The sequence below is a fragment of the Caretta caretta genome, chromosome 3 (genome assembly GCF_965140235.1).
Source record: "Caretta caretta isolate rCarCar2 chromosome 3, rCarCar1.hap1, whole genome shotgun sequence".
In the NCBI taxonomy this organism is placed as follows: domain Eukaryota; kingdom Metazoa; phylum Chordata; order Testudines; family Cheloniidae; genus Caretta; species Caretta caretta.
Genome location: NC_134208.1, coordinates 160,810,756 through 160,827,973, shown reverse-complemented (window position 1 = coordinate 160,827,973; position 17,218 = coordinate 160,810,756). Strand labels below are relative to the sequence as shown.

Below are 17,218 nucleotides of genomic sequence, written 5' to 3'. Positions count from 1 at the left end.
GGGAAGGGCCCAGGCCATCAGTTGCCAGGAAACAGGGTGTCGGCCATTCTCTGTGTCCAGACCCCTGCACACACCTGCCCTCTAGGGCTCTGCAATGATCATACACCCTTACCCCACCACCTAGATACTTAAGAACTGCATAGGGAAAACTGAGGCAACCTCACACTATTCAGAGGAAACATTAAGAACAGTCCCACTTTGTCACACTGGTCAGGGACTGGTTAAATGTGCCTGTCTCAACAAGCCAAATGGAAACACATTTGTAGGGTCCACTTGCCATCCTCTGAGGATTACAGGATCAGGATTCGTCTGTTGCCTACTCTCTTCGCCTTCATGTCAGGGTCAGGACAAAGATTAATTTCCATTTCCTGTTTCCCCTTTAACTCCCATTGTAGATCCCCCTGCAGGCCCTGGTGATCTAATGGGGATTTGGTCGGTGGGAATCAGGGGCTTCCCGAACCAGGACACGTCTTTAACTATTGTGCTTAAGGTCTGAGCACTTCTGCCATTGGGCACCTTCCGATTCAGTAAAGATGGGTCAGCTGATGTGGGCTATGTGGAGAAGAGGAATTGGTTATGGTTTTACAGGATAAAAATAAGCAATAGTTAACTGACCTGTATTTCAGGAAAACTTCCCACAGGGGAAATCTAGAAGATAGGAATATAGTTTCCCAGGGAAGTGGTAAAAGCCCCACCACTGTCTATCATACGGAACAATCCTTCATGGACAGGGAGATGGACTGGGCGACCTGATTGTTTCGTTTCCACCTCAAGCTTCTGATTCTAGTGATAAATCCTAAATTTTGCACTTCTCCCTTTTGCACTTCTCCCTTTGTGTCAGCACTGTCTATTGCCAGAGTAACATGGAAAATGATACACAAGCACCACCTAGAGACAACAAAGAGGATTGAAAGGAGATGATCACTTATTCCCATTCAGCGATGAACAAATCAAGTCAGGTTTCAGAGTAGCAGCCGTGTTAGTCTGTATCCGCAAAAAGAACAGGAGTACTTGTGGCACCTTAGAGACTAACAAATTTATTTGAGCATAAGCTTTCGTGAGCTACAGCTCACTTCATCAGATGCATGCAGTGGAAAATACAGTAGGGGGATTTTATATACACAGAACATGAAACAATGGATGGTACCATACACACTGTAATGAGAGTGATCAGGTAAGGTGAGCTATTAACAGCAGGAAAGAAAAAAACCTTTTGTAGTGATAATCAAGGTGGGCCATTTCTAGCAGTTGACAAGAACATGTGAGGAACAGTGGGGGGAAGTGGGGGAGAGAATAAACATGGGGAAATAGTCTCTGGTCACTCGATTACAGACCTAAAAGTGGCAATTCTTCAACAAAAAAAACTTCAAAAACAGACTCCAATGATAGGTTTCAGAGTAACAGCCGTGTTAGTCTGTATTTGCAAAAAGAAAAGGAGTACTTGTGGCACCTTAGAGACTAACCAATTTATTTGAGCATAAGCTTTTGTGAGCTACAGCTCACTTCATGAAAGCTTATGCTCAAATAATTGGTTAGTCTCTAAGGTGCCACAAGTACTCCTTTTCTTTTTGCAGACTCCAATGAGAGACGGCTGAATTGGAATTAATTTGCAAACTGGACACCATTAACTTAGGCTTTAATAAAGACTGGGAGTGGATGTCATTACACAAAGTAAAACTGTTTCCCCTGTTTATTTTATTTAATGGATATATCTAGAGCTGGTCAAAACATTTTCACTAAAAAAATGGCTTTTCAGAATGTGGGAAAAATGAAATGATTTTTGTGTAATTATTTTATATCATTCAAAATCATCCAGTTTTTCATCAAAGTAAAATAATTGCTTTGGATCAGTTTTGTAAGGATTATCTTTTTTGCCCCATTCTCTTTTTCAGGGGGAAAAAGGGGAGGGAAAGGAGGGAATGAACTATACCAGGAAACAAAAATAATAGTTTCAAAAACTCTATGAGCCATTTTCGAATGAAACTAAAATTGTTCAATTTTCTTTTACATTTTTGGTATAAATTAATTGCCATTTTTCAACCAGTTCTAGATACATCCTTTACAGGGGAGATTTAATTGTAGCAAAATTACTAGTGTAACACTGCTCTCTACTGGAGGGAATCAGAGCAGCTTAGCAGTGGTGTTGGCCCTGTAGCGAAGAGAAATTCTTTTATTTTGACCAGTAGGGGGGCAGGAAAACATGAGATCTATCTCACTATTACTGCAGAGTTCTGTATGGCCCATACTAAGCAGCACAGGAAGAACCATGACGTTCCTAAATGGTTCCAGGTATGGCTCTGAAAGTTTTTTTCCATTGCAATCTATGATGATCCAAGAGATTTTCCATACCGAGGTATGAGGGAGTGTAAGATGCCATTAAACCAGTGAGGTTTTATTCCACGCAAATCCAAAAAATGGTGTCCATTTCTTAGACCGGGCAGGGGAAGAAGATGGCTCACTTGCACCAGTAGCACTCATGTTCTGGTTGCAATTATGTGACAGGCTGAAGTTGCCACCACATCTTGGCTCATACCCCAAACTGACAGTACAGTGGCATTACAATGCAGTAGTGAAGTGCAAAGAAGGGCTGCACTTTTAAAGATGACATACATACAGCTCGTGAAGTTTTGGCCAATATCTGCATCTATGCATACGTGTTTGAGAGACTGAGGGGCTGACTGCCTTGTAGTGATCAAAACACTTTCTCTCCCAATAAAACTGATCCCCTAACATCGAGAGGCATTTGTAAACTGAGTACAAAATGGCTGCCACGTTCCCCAACACTGCTGGCTAAAGGGCTTCAGGGGGCTGTAGAAGATGGTTGAACAGGCTGTATGCAGAATTATATGTGCCACAGCTGCCGGACGAAATCAGAGAGGTCTACACAAAACTCAGTTCCATTTCATTGCCTTTTTGCTGAAAAATCACACAGTGCCGATTTGTGGCAGCTATACACATCTTTACCACTAAGTGGAGCCACACACATTTTGAAAAGCAGTCATAACAATTACATCCTACATTGCAGATGAGCCATGATACAGCATAGTTAAATTCTAGGCTCGCAGGAGGTCATCTCATCTTATTGTCCCCATTAAGCAGATGAACTTATTGCACCAGTGACTGCTTCTTTAAATAGGCCTAGTCTTTCACAAGGTAGTTGTTCAAATGTTCAGTGCTGTCCAGTGAACAGGTTTGTGGACCTAAACTTGTCTCTACTACTGTGCCATGTACCTGTGGTGTCTCACTGGACCTGGTGTGGTCTTATGCAGCTGTCAACATGAAATGGAATACTATCATTTAAGCGTGCAGCTCAGGGACCTTTGAGAGAAGAGGTCTTACATGTGGCCACGTAGGTCAAAGGCCTACAGTTGCTTCTGCTGCAGTGGCATGTGACTTCAAGGAATTTGAATTTGCTGTTTGATAAAATATGTTCAGATGCAAAGAAGGTTTGTTCCTTCATTGGGTCAATTTTTCTACAGCATTTAACTGTGCTTGCCAGTTGCCACACAGCAACAGCAAAAGCCACTGGAGAACCCAGCAGTGAGCTCAGCCACTGTCCTCATGTTTGACTGAATACACACACATACTTTGAGTCAAAGGCAAGCCAGCCACATTCTTGGTGTCTGACTTATAACAAAGGTTCTGAAGGCTTCCTCTGATATAAAGTGTTTAATGAATGCATAATGTATGCCACATTTTCGCATTTGGTAGTAGTTGCAGCTTACATTGTCTTAAGTGAAGGATAAATGTATATGGAGCTAAGATCATGTGTAGTACCTCTTAGTATAGTAGAGACATTTGAATTCTAGAAGATACAAAGGCAGCACCAGACGCACAGAGTGATGCCCTAGGGCCACAATATTAAAAATAAACTTTTTTCTTATTTTTCAAGAAAACCACCCTGTAATACAACTGAGGTATTTTATGATCCTTTGCATTATTACTGTTTGAAAATATTTTTATCTGATCAGATAGTTGTGAGTAGGTCCTTAGTAGATACATGTCTTGGGATGCTAAGTTTTAAAGAAAGTCCATCTCTTAAAATATAAGCCAGATGGTCACTGAGCACAGAACATGGATGCAACGCAGCATGTTAAAGTGCGTTCAGTCAGTGCACAGAATATTAATACTCTTCACTGGAAAGTGAACTATGATTGGCTTCAAATAATCCCTGACTCAGACAGAAAAATATGTAACAAACGGTTTTAAATTCCCCTCAGGACAAAACAATATTACATTGGCAGCAACTGGCATGTTAGCATGCAGCTCAAATGAAGAAACTGCCTAAATATGTGTCAACTACTTAAGATAAACAATCTGTTCCATCTTGTATTTAGCTGTGACACTCTGAGTAAGTTTCCCAGACCTGAAGAAGAGCCCTGTGTAGCTCGAAAGCTTGTCTTTGTCACCAGCAGACAGGGACGGCTCCAGGCACCAGCTTTCCGAGCAGGTGCTAGGGGCGGCATGGAGAATGGGGCGGCAATTTGGCGGCAGCTCCGCTGCTCTTCCGGGTCTGGCGGCAATTCGGTGGCGACTGCTTGGGGCGGCACAATTGGTAGAGCTGCCCCTGCCAGCAGAAGTTGGTCCAATAAAAGATATTACTTCACCCATCTTCTCTTGCTAGTGCAAGGTACAGTCAAAGTGTGTTTGGCAGGGAATTAGCAGCATGCAGGTTAGAAGCACAAAGGAGAATGGATAGATTAATCAAAACAATCGCAGTGGTAGATCTTCTTCAGCCACCATGAGCAACTCCAGCCCTGAGAGTAATTTATGGCTGCAGCCATACTAGAAAAGGTCAAAGAGGAGGAAAAGGGTGAGCAGGGACAGCAGGAAATTGCAGAGGGTATAAGGTGACTGAGCGCAGATTTGGACTCTCATCTATGTATTTATTCTAGGTTTGAATTGCTTATTATTTCACTTTCAGAAGGAGACATTATATAGGAGCATTTTTCAAACTTCAGGTCGCGACCCAGTATTGGGTCGCGGCATGTCAGGCACTGGGTCACTCTGGTCAGCACCGCTGACTGGGTCATTAAAAGTCCCATTGGCGGTGCTGCCCAGCTAAGGCAGGCTAGTGCCTACCTGTTTCGACACCGCGCTGAGCCCTGGAAGTGGCCAACAGCAGGTCCGGCTTCTAGGCAGGGGGGCCCAAGAACCCACACTCCCATTGGCCGGGGGTAGGGGGCGGTGTCTGTGGGCGAGAGTCATGCGAAGCTGCTTGCGCGCCTCTACCTAGAAGCCAGACCTGCTTCTGGGGCACAGCGTGGTCTGCAGCGCCAGGACATGCAGGAAGCCTGCCTCTGCACCCCAGCTGCGCCGCTGACCAGAAGCTGCCGGAGGTAAGTCCACGCCCCAACCCTACACTCCAATCCCCTGCCCCAGCCCTGAGACCCCCCAAACCTGGAACCCTTTCCTGCACCAGCCCAGAGCTTGCCCCCCAAGTCGAGAGCCCTGAGCCCCTCCCGCACCCCAATCTCCTGCTCCAGCCCAGAGCCCCCTCACACACCGTGAACCCCTCATTCCCGGCCCCACCCCACAGCTCTCACCCCCACACCCTAAACCTCTGACCCAGTCCTGAGCCCCTCCCACACCCCAAACCCCTCATCCCCAGCTCCGTTGGGTCGAGGGCATCAACAATTTTCTTCAACTGGGTCTCCAGAAAAAAGTTTGAAAACCACTGCTATACAGAGTAGTGAACTGGCTACTGTGTATTGCTGCTCTCTGCTGGATGGAATCAGAATTGCTCAATTGTATGTCATAGGTAAGGCTACAATTTAATCATGGGCATTTTTAGTAAAAGTCATGGACAGGTCATGGGCAAGAAACAAAAAATCATGGCCGGTGACCTGTCCGTGACTTATAGCATAAATACCCTTGATTGAATCTTAGCAGGGGAGCCATGCTGGGGGAAGCCTGGGGTGCCCATGGCACCAGTGGCCGGGGAGGGGAGCCCTGGGGGGACAGGGGCTGCTCCAGCTGCCCTGGGATCCTTGCTCAGGCAGTCCCCGGGGCCAGCTGCATCAGCCACTGCCCTGGTGGTCCCGGGGGCCAGCTGCCTGGAGACGCCAGAGCAGCGGCCAGTGCAGCTGGCCAAGGAGCCGGGACCAGTCCAGTCGTGGCTGGTGAGGCTGGCTGCTGGGCCCCCGGAGTGGCTGGCTTCAGAGCTGCTCCAGCAGCAGTTGGTGTGGCTGTCCCCAGGGCTGCCTGAACAGCTGGCCCCAGGGCCACCTGCTTGGGTGGCTCTGGAGTCAATCACACTGGCCTCTGCAGAAGTCATGGAGGTCACAGAAAGTCACGGAATCCGTGACTTCCACAACCTCCGTGACAAACATGGAGCCCCAGTCATAGGTATATCTATGCTTACAGCCACATATAGAAAACTGACACCACATACTCAGCTAGCACAGGCATAAATAGCAGTACAGATAGTGAGGCATTGCTTAGGTGAGTAGCATACAGACACACAACCACCTTCGGGTATGTACCCTACACGATTCTCTATATGTCCAAGCAGCGTCTCTCCATCTACACTGTTATTTTAACACTGCAACGTCCCGCTGCTGGAGCCTTTCCCCATTGCCTCCACCCTAACACAGCATTTCACTGCCACATGTAGCTGCACACCGCAGTGTGGCTGGAGCCTGCTTTGCACTGCGGCATGTAGTTATACATACCCTACACACCATTGCAAGTGCAGGCAAGGCCAAAGGCCCTATAATGCTGCCAGCTAAAGCGAATTCTCTAGAGAGGAAGCGGTAGAAGCCTGTAACTTTGGCACAGGTGGATCTGAGTTGCCTTCCTGCTGCTGCTGAATATCTCAGTGGCTGTGGCGTGCAGTGTAGTGACAACCGGGAAGTCCATCCAAGGATTAGTTACAACATGAGTATGCCCCTCCATTATGTTGAGCAAGATCTCCTATTCCAGTCTGACCAGTATACTTTTATTTACCTTTAATGAACTGTTATTTACCTTTCCTTTGGTTTAATTGTGTATCTTTTGTCCTTAGGGTTAATGGCAGTTATCAGCTGTGACTCCTTTTGCCTAAAGGTTGTCCTTCCTTCTGCATGGAAAGTAGAAGTGCTCACTTCCTCTTCTGGTAAGCAAGACTCTTACTTGTCCCCGTGTGACTCATCAGTTCAGCCGAACACACTTGAAGAACCACCCATAGGCTTTGGATTTAAATACATTGAGAGGAAAGGCACAGGCGGCTCTAGGTTTTTTGCCGCCCCAAGCAAAGACATTTTTGCCCTCGCCCCCTTTTTTTTTTTTTTTTTGGCTTTTACACGTTTGCACTTTACAACGTTTTTTGTTTTGGTTTGGGGTTTTTTTGACTGTTTAAAAATTAAAAAAAATATGAAAACAGAATTTGTAGTTAGTGAAATAAAACAATTTCCTACTAGTGTACTCATTTAATTTTAACAAAGTCACAATTACAAACAATTTGGTTCAACTATATACTGTAATGAAAAATGTTAGTGTCTTCCAGTGTGCCCAGTTTCTCCTAAATTAAAAGATTTATATGAACTAAATTTTTCTGGTTTTTATACTTGCGTAGTCTTAATAATTCAGTGAAATCTAAATTTTTTGCGATGGTACTTTCAATTGAAATTAATGCGAGTCCTGACAAATGATTTTGAGACATGGTGGACCTCAAATAATTTTTAGTAATTTCAGTTTTGAGAAACTGCGCTCACCAGAAGCCACTGATACTGGTAATGTTAAAAGAATGCGTAATGCTATAGCAGTGTTTGGAGTGGGGTGCTCAGGGCTGTACATCCCGCCCGTGGGCCCCCAGCCCGATCTCAGACCCGGCCCCACCCCCGCAGAGGGGACAGTAACTGACAGAGTGGCTAGGGGGCAGGTTAGCCATGGGGAGGGGGGCGGACCAGGGTAGTGGGTCCCTTACCAGCCACTGGTCCTGCCCCTGCTCCGCTTGGCTCCGGCTCCTCCGACGCTTGTGACACATGCGGCCGGGGCGGGGGGGAGGAGCTGCATCACTCCACTCCCCTGGCGGCAGAGGGCCAGGGCAGGGACCACCCCTGGGCCGGGACCCCCACGCTGAGCCCGCCGTCCTGCCCCATGCAGGGGCTCATTGGTTGACTGAGCAGGGCCAGGGGGAGAAAAAGGACAGCCAGAATGCCACCCCTGGAAATGTGCCGCCCCGAGCACGTGCTTGCTTTGTTGGTGCCTAGAGCCAGTCCTGAGGAAAGAGCTTCTCACAGGCAGAGTTTCAAAGGCAATTATCAGCAGCAGTTATTCTCTAAGCTAGAGCTTCCCCCTCATCTACAGGGCACAGGAGAGAGGCCAAGACCTGCCTCCTAGAAACCATGCCCCTCAAGACAGAGATTCTTAAGAGCTTACTCTACACAAAGTCCCTCTGGAAGGAGAAATTCACTTAACTGAGCTTATATGGGGGCTTTGTGATTCATCATTATACAACAGAAATTGTAAGCTATTCTCTCTCTCTCTGAGCTTCCACTGAGCTCAGCAGCAACAGAAGTGGGAAACCAGACTCCAGGAGACACAACAGACCCTCTACCGGAAGATGAGGCGGTTAGTACGCTGCAGTACAGACCCAGCACATAAGAGGGCGCTACCCCTCCCCGACAGGCACACACCAGCAGACTGAGCCTGAACAGCAGCACTGGTGTGGCTCTGGTCCAACTGCCCCTTGCGCAGCACAACTTTTGTGGGGAAGGAGCCTGCCCCTTTAACGGCGTAGTCTCCTCCACCTCACACACACACCAGAAATAGCAGCGGGGAGTCGGCACGAGTAGTGCAGCTCTGGCCCAGCAGCCCATCCTCATCCCCGGGAACAGTACTAGGGTCGCCAGGTGTCTGGTTTTAGACTGGAAAGTCTGGTCGAAAAGGGGACCTGACAGCGTCTGAGCCGTACTACTGACCGGTCACCAAAAGTCTGGTGACCTGACTGTCCACAATTGGCTTCCGTTCCGCTGCTGGGAGGGCGGGAAGAGCAGCTGCTACCGGAGCTAGCGGAGCATTCGGGAACTTCCTGGCTCCGGCAGAGAGCGGTACCAGCGGCCGGCTCCTGGGGGAAGGGATACTGAAGGGTGGGGCATTTGAGGAGTAGGGCCGGTGACCCTCACTATCCAGGCCCCTTTGCCCTTGCCCTGCCCCCGGCGTGCTGCCCCCTGTCCTGTCCCAGTCAACCCCAGAGTGGGGCTCTCCTGCCTTGCCCCAGTCACCCCTCCACCCCCAGAACATGGCTCTCCCTCCCCCATCCTGCCCCAGTCACCCCTCCACCTCTAGAGCCCTGCTCAGCTTTCAGAGAGAGGAGATGAGGAGAGCAATGAGCTATGGGGAGGGGGAGGAGAGAGGAAGAAGAGGAACAGGGGGCGGGGCCTCGAGGGAAAAGACAGAGCAGGGGCGGGACCTTGAAGGAAGAGGCAGAGCCGAGGTGGGGCCTCAGTGGGAACAGGTGAGGCAGGGCAGGGAGTAGGGGAGGTTCTGGCCCTCAACGTGCAGTTTTCACAAATTAGAAAATTGGTTACCCTAAACAGTACCGGGGTGGCTCCAGCCCGGGGAAGACCTGTGTAGGGGGGTACCTACAAAGCAAAATGTCTAGCACCATCCCTGTAGAAGTCCAGACTTCCTGCAATCTCACTCCATCGCTTTATCTCTCACTCTACAAATAAAAATCCACTGTAGCACTGGCTTCTCATGCCCTGATTACAGACTAACAACAGTTTCCTTCAGCAAGCAGCAAGTTCCCTCTCTGTTTGGGGAAAGTTGACAGTTCAAATGGCCAGCAGTGGTGCAATCACATGGAAAAAGTGAAGCCATGCAACCTCATGAGTAAGGAAAACAACTCTGGAATTCAGTCACCCCTCCCTTCCCTTCCATGTCGTGTCAGCACAGCTCCCATCACCAGCAGCCATGGTCACAAAGCTTTGGGCTCCACCTCACCAGCTGCAGGGCTGGTTATTGTTAGCTCCTTTGCAAAGCAGTGAATGGATTTTGCAAGCATACAAATGACAAACCGGATTAATGCTGACTTGAGAGCAGGGACTAATATGGGATTTCAAAGCAGTTAAAGTTCATTAACTCTGCCACTCTCCAAATGGCTTGAATCATTCAAATAAAGAATCCAGCTCATCCTAAAAGGCTTGTATTACTTTGAGTGTTTTACTCCCCCTCTGTGGGCTGTCTGTATTGTAACTGCAGACAGTGTAGGACAATGCCGTAATCTTACTTACGCAAAACTTTCTTTCATCCCAACAAGAGTTTGGCCTGAGCCAGGACTAGACCCAACGTGCAGGCTGGTGTCTGTGAGGGTTTAGGTTTGGCAGTGAGAGAGTGGGTGAAGGCAGTTCAGAGAGCTGGAACTGGGAGATTTCTAAATGGGGAAAGGCTGGATAAAGCATTTAGGATTTTGCTTTTCCTATTCCTGGAAGAGAAACAAGCATTTGAAAGAAGAAAAAAAAAAGTCACGGTTTTATTTTAGTGCCCTGAATGTGAACACATCAAAGTAGCTCTTTGTCTAAATAGAACCTCATGATTCCTCCACCCAAACTGGGATTATACTTGTGGTTCAGGTTGCAGGAGTAAACAAAGCAGTCCTAGCAAGGTGGATCTGCTTAGAGACAGGTGTGGCTTGGTGTCTTTCATCACTCTTCAGTAGTGAGACAAGAGGCTGAATTCTGTGTGGATTTATGGCACATGCAACCTCAGCTGTCACTGGGACTGCATAGGGTGCATATCATCAGCAAGTTGGCCTAAAGAACTGGTAAGGGGTGCTGTGATGGGGTGTTCACCCCCCACCACCCCAAAAGGGTCACCATGGCTCACAAGAGACTATTTGACAGGATTGGCTGCACTGGGTAAGGTGTAAACTGGCTATACAGCCTTAACTGAACCTGACACAGCTGGGCAGGAGGAGGCGGGGCTCTTATAAAGCCAGAGAGAGGAGAGCCCAAGAAGGCTGCTACAGGGAGAGAGAGTCAGCAGCAGTTATTCAGGGTGGAGAGAAATGAGTAGGAAGAAGCCTAGGGGAAAATAGGCACAAGCATGAGACTGCGTAGACCTCAGCTGCTGATTTTGTGACCCCTGGGCTTCTTCCTACTCCTTTCTTGCAACCCTGAGAGTAACTGCTGACTCTCTCCCCCTGCAGCAGCCTCTCTCTCTGGCTTTATTGGAGCCTAGCTGGGGCAGGTTCAGTATAGCCAGCCTACACCTCACCCAGGTGCAGCCCCTCCTGTCAAATAGCCTCTTGTAATCCATTTTAACCCATTCAGGGGTGGTGTGGGATGAGTTCAGTCGCTTGTCCATTCTGCTGTTCAGAAAAGGACAGTACCCACTGTGCAGAGCATCTTCTTTGTGCTGGTTTTATACTGTTCCATAAAGCATGCTGTGCCAGCTTCTGACTCAGGGCTTGTCTACACTCACAGCTGTAGCACTTAGTGAAGACGCTAGCTATGCTGGGGGGAGAGCTTCTCCCTGAGAGGTGGTAGCTTCATTCCTGGGGGTTCGCTTGGTATAACTACCTTACTCAGGGGGGTGGATTTTCAGCTAATGTCCCATGTCAGGTGGCACCACTAGCAGCCACTGTCTTGAGAGTCAGAGTAGCTGAAGCCCTTCACTTATAGCCACACTATATAGGGGACTAATAGTGGGTGGAAGGATGGACTGGGGTTAAAACACTGTACTGTGATTCAGGTGAGCTGGGTTCAATTCCTGGCTCTGCCACAGACTTCGTGTGTAATCTTGGGTAAATTACTTACTTTCCCTGTGCCTCCATCTATAAAGTGGGCGTAATAATACTTCCTTTCTCTGTTTAGACCAGTGTTTCTCAAATGCAGCCACCAGCGGCTTTTCTTGCGGCCACAGCCTTCTGGGTGGTTATGGGGGGCAAAGCAGTGGCCCCGCTCTGGAGACACAAAAGCTGGAGTAGCCAGTGAGTTCCCCACCTTCCCAGGGATGGTGGGGTCAGGCTTCATCCCTGGCAGGTTCCAGGGCTTTGGGCTCCATTCCCCGAGCACATCACCTCTAGCCCCCACTGCCCCTGGCTCCCGCTGCCTCTGTACCCACCTCCCCATCCAGGGCTCAATTTGCCCCCAGGATTCCCAGGGTTGTGTAAGTCTGCTGCGGAAAGTGATATTTGTGTGTTTGTTAATATCACTTTTCACAGCAGACTTAGTAACTAGCAAGTCTAAAAAAAAAAAGCAACCAGAAAAAGAAGAAGAAAGAAGTCAAGAACATGCGAAGCACCTTATTAGTGTTTCTATTCTGTTTAGGTCCAGTAGGAATAGCGACAACTGTACATTATTTTTATTATTGAGTCTGCAAAAAAAAAACAACCTACATAAATAAATTACAATGATTTGGACATGGATATGTGCATATTCATTTGTTTTTCCTCAAGTTAATTGAGTATTTTAGGAAAAATTGTCAGAGCGGCCACCAGCAAGAGCTGGTTGCACTCTGAGGCCATCCAAAAATGTGCTGTGAGAACCCCTGGTTTAGCCTGTAGGGCAAGCACTGGTCTCTTATTCTGCACTTGTACAGTGCCTCGCTCAATGGGGCACCCGCTGGAATCTCGAGGTGACACTGTAATATAAATAATTAACAATAACAGAGGTAATTGTAGATATTTCTTGCTACCTGGAACTCTAGGAAAGACAACAGAACAATGCAAGTGGGGGAAAGGACCATGCCAGCCATGTGTACAGCTAATGTTCAGTTTTCTCCTTTTCCTAGGTATTTTGTACAGCATCAATAGAAAATGTTTCAGGATTTAAGGATCCCCTCAAAATGTAGCTCGTCAAAGGGAAAGGTGATACTAATCTTCCAGAGCCTTAAATTCCAGAGGATCCCAAAGCATGTTACAAAATATAAGCATTGCATCACCCATTACTGTCAAATACTGCCAGTTTTGGAGTGGAGGAACTAAAGAGGAAATGCAGTAAAGAGAAGTTTTACATTCAGTACAGGCTGTACAGTTATCCCATTTAGTTTATAGGCTAGAGGCCTGGGCTTTGGTGCCCAAAGGTTTGAGTTTTATTCCTGCTGACAACCCAGGCCAGAGATCACGAGAAAGTGATGGGTATGGGATTTTTACTCCTGCGGACCTCAGATACTCAGAATAAGCTACCCTGACAGTCAGAGTGTATAACACAGTGGCTAGGTGGATCATGTCCCCTTCAAATGGCTGATCCATGCAGCGGTTAAGAGCTGATTCCTACCAGCTAAGAGGTCACTCCTTTAGTTCAACTGGCAGAGTTCTGTGCTTTGGAACAAAAAGGTCCCAGATCCTGTTCCCATGTTGAGGGCCAGTTTTTGAAGACTTCTGATGGAGGGAGGAAGCTGTTCAAAAAAACAAAGAAAAGGACATCTGCTTAAGGGGGATAACAGGCACTGGAAAGGCACATCCCAGTAAGGAGGATTGCACCTTACCAAACAGGCAAGATGTAACTGTCAGTAACACTAGCTGACAGATGGTAACACCCCGGCACCGTGCATCACTGCCCTCTAGTAAATACCCTCAGAGTGACACTAGGGGGAAGCTAAAAGCTTTAAGCATGAGCCACACCTAGCTTTTGCTGCAGATTCCCCCCCACCCCCGATGATTCACCAGCGGTTCTGGCTCCCAATACCGCTGCTGCTGTTTACTTCAGGTTTCCTACGTCTCTGCTCAGCTGGAAGGTTTGCATTTTTATGTTACCCACAGGAGAGCAGACGGCAGCAAAACACCAGCAGCAGCGGGAGAAGGCAAACATGTCTGGGATTGCAGCTAAATTAGCTAAGGAGAGAGAAACAGCCAGGGGCTTAGGCTCCAACGCAAAGGCGTTTAAGTACCTCAGTCAGGACTTTGAGAGGCTGAGGAACGAGTGCCTTCAGGCTGGGAAACTCTTCCAGGATCCATCCTTCCCTGCGATTGCATCCTCTCTGGGGTACAAAGAACTGGGACCAAACTCACACAAAACTCAGGGCATCACGTGGAGGAGACCAACGGTAGGATACCTGCGTGATGGGCCCCCTGGGCAGCAGGGAGGAGGGCGAGAGAAGGGGGTCAACGTAAAGGGCAGGGCAAAGCCATGCCGTTGTCAGGAATAGCTGTGCTGGCTTGGCTGGTGCGGGGAGTGCAGTGATCAGGGTGAGCTTCCCCTGGAGGGGGGGGGGGGTTCCCCCTTCCACCCCCATGCAGGGGAAGTTCTCGGGGGAGGAAGATATTTCTAAATGAAAGAGTCAAAAGATACTGTCTATAAAAAACTGAGCTGGACTTTTCAGTGCATCATGACAGCATGAGAACTGCAGATGAGCTCAACCCCCTGATCTTAACCTCCAACCTCTGAATTTTTAGGGGCAAGGTGGGGGAGGGGTCTGCTCTGAATTTTGCATTAGGTCCTTCTCTTTACTAATGAGGCAAACCCAGTCCCTGGGATGTTACTACCCCAAAGTGGTTGGGGATTCGGATCAGGATCTATTGGCTTGAGCCCATCTCTAGCAGGAAGAGAGATTAAATTACACCTGACTAGGTTATAGAAACTGTCTCTCCTTAAAGGGAGAGGGGGAAGACACATCGATTGAAGGTCCCTGGCAAAGCAGCGCTACCTGACAGCTGTTTAGCCAGGGAGGATGAATGCACTCTTTCCAAGCTCAGCACACACAGCAGTGAAAGCCTGTCTATTGATCGAAAACCTTTTCCCCATCCCATAGAGAAGAATGCGCATTACTGGTTCCTGCTAATGGGCAAGGGATGTACCTCCAAGCTGCCTGGTGCTGTCACACAGCCAAGATATGAGGGTGCAGATGCAGGCAGTTAATGGCTCAGTGATGTATACCAGGCAAACCTAAAAAGTTCCAGCAGTTCGGTTTGGATTTATTCAAAACTCTTTGGTCTATAAAACTAGCTGGAAGGTTTGTGGGAACTGTGGAAATATCTGGGCTTGAAATGCTGAGGCACAAAAATGAACAGGAAGGTTAAGTGAAACTCTGTTTGAACTTCAAAGAGATTCAGTCCAGTTCAAGGGCCAGAGTCACCTGGTGTAAGGTCGGAGTAACTCCATGGGAGTCAGGGGAGCTATATTGATACAAACTTGGGCCCAGATCTTCCTCTCACATCAATTTTATAATTATGCCAGATACCTTGTTTATCTTGAGTTCAATACAGGAAATCTTTTTACTTTTAAGACAGGAGCCAGTATTTGAAGCCAGCCAGAGCCATGGCTGGTTTTCAGTGCCAAACTCCATGAAGGGCAAGACACACAAGAATCCGCATTCACATTCCATTGCCCTCCCACTATGCTTTCAGTTGAAGAGGGCTTTTTTTAACATGTAATAGCCAGTGGGCTGTTCTTAGCTGTTAGTTGACTCATTTGTTGGCATTTCCAATCTATATAACTCATGCCTGTTTACACCTGTTTGATATGAACAAACCCTGCTGATTTAATCCATGTCCCAACTCTCACACCATCCCCACCCTGAGATCCACACCCTGCAGCTACACAGGTCTTTTGTGAACTATACCTGTCAAGTTTTGGAGTTGTTACAATGGATTCTGTCCCCATCACTACCTATTTCTTTTCCTTCTCTTCATCCTACTAATGTTGCCTGCTTCATTCTTCATTTTCCAAATCTCTGTGATAGTCTTTCCCACTTTAATGTCCCTATTTACACACCCCTTCCCCCTGCCCTCTCCGTATACCCTTTCCTCTACTCTGACTGTTACAGGGAGGTTATATTTTCCTGCCAGTTGTCTAGCATCCCTTACCACTTTGTTTAGTGCCTATCTTTTGTAGAGGTACAGCTGAATAAAGCTTCTTTGCACAGGGCCACATTCATCCTTGGTGTATTAGGAACTCATTAGGGAAGAATTTGGCTCAAAGTGCTCCCAAGGAGCATTTAAACAGGTCCAAGAACAAATGGAAAAATCCCTAAGGGGTAAGAGCCAAACAACTAGAGCCCAATCAATATGCTATTTTATGAAGGGGCTGGTCTCCAAGCCTCTGTTTACTCAGGGAACCCACTGTGGGGTGGCCAACACTGTACAAAGTTTTCTCTGCTTATGTTTTGCCTTAGAGCCTACACCACCCTCTGCAGACAAGCATGTTAGCTTTGGGTACCATTGCGATCGGTCACTGCAGAAAACTGCTTTTCTTAGCACAGGGATGAGTTGTCTGAGACATAGAGGCTGTTCTATACAATGTGCCACTCAGCCTTCATCCCCGGCAACTTAAAGGAGCTCGTGCTTACTATGCAATTTCCAAGCACCCATTCAGATCCCAGCAGAGTCCTCTCAGCTGTTAATCCTTCCAAAGCAGATATGGGTTCCTCGCAATTAATTGTCTCAGGGTCCTTCAAAGATTAGGCATTAAAATCTTGTATGTATAGGCCTGAAATTGTGCCTGTTGTAAAAACAGATATTTGCCCTGGTTTTCCTTGGCCATGATTTCCCTTCCCCATTGTTGTGCTGTGTTAGCAGGGCCGGCTCTAGGCACCAGCAAAGCAAGCAGGTGCTTGGGGCGACACATTTGTAGGGGCGGCAAATTCAGGCCATCCTTTTTTTTTTCCCCCCCCCCACTTCGGGGCCGGCCCTGCCAGCGCTCACCCAGGTAGATGCTGTCCCAGCCCCCAAGCTGCTGCGGAAGACCAGGTGGAAGAGCCACAGCGAGTGGCCAAAGCTGGCCCCGGGACTGGGGTCCAGCAGCAGCGGCGTGGGGGTTGCCCTGGGACTGCTATGGTTTGCGCCGCCGGCGGGCTCCGACATGTGGAGGGTGGGACACTTGGGCTGGGGTAAGAGGTTTTTCACAGGAGTGGAGGGTGAAATTCTGTGGCCTGTGTTGTGCAGGAGGTCAGACTAGATGATCATAATGGTCCCTTTTGACCTAAATATCTATGAAGTGACGCAGGGCGGCCGTCCCCCAGTGCCGCAGCCGGGGCTGGGCGAAGTGGCCTGAGCCGCGCAGGGGCCGCAGCAGGGCGGCCAGGAGCAGCAGTGGGGCCATAGAGGGGACCGGTGCCCAAGGCGCTGCCATGCGGGGCCTGCGGCCCGCTCTCTGGGGCTCTGCTCCCCGCTGGCTGCTCCTTCTGGGGCTGCCCTGCCCCGGCTCCTCAGTGCCCTGCCAGGGCGATCCACCTGGCTCTGCCCTCCCGATTCCTGGCCGGCCCTGGAGGCAGAAGCCCCGGCTGGAGGGACCTGGGCTGAGGCATAGCCCGGGAGCCCCGTTGCTTATCCTGACCCTGACCCGGACGGGCTGGA

General features: G+C 48.5%; 1 protein-coding gene across 1 annotated transcript in view; it reads left to right on the top strand.

The window, feature by feature from the left end:
- The first annotated feature begins 13,562 nt into the window (after positions 1–13,562).
- The window catches only part of CAPN2 (calpain 2), a 59,134-nt gene continuing 55,478 nt past the window's right edge, over positions 13,563–17,218 (top strand). The window contains exon 1 of the mRNA XM_048843296.2: positions 13,563–13,971. Coding sequence (XP_048699253.2) covers positions 13,675–13,971 — 297 coding nt within the window. The 5' untranslated portion in view covers positions 13,563–13,674. The remainder of the gene's footprint in view (positions 13,972–17,218) is intronic.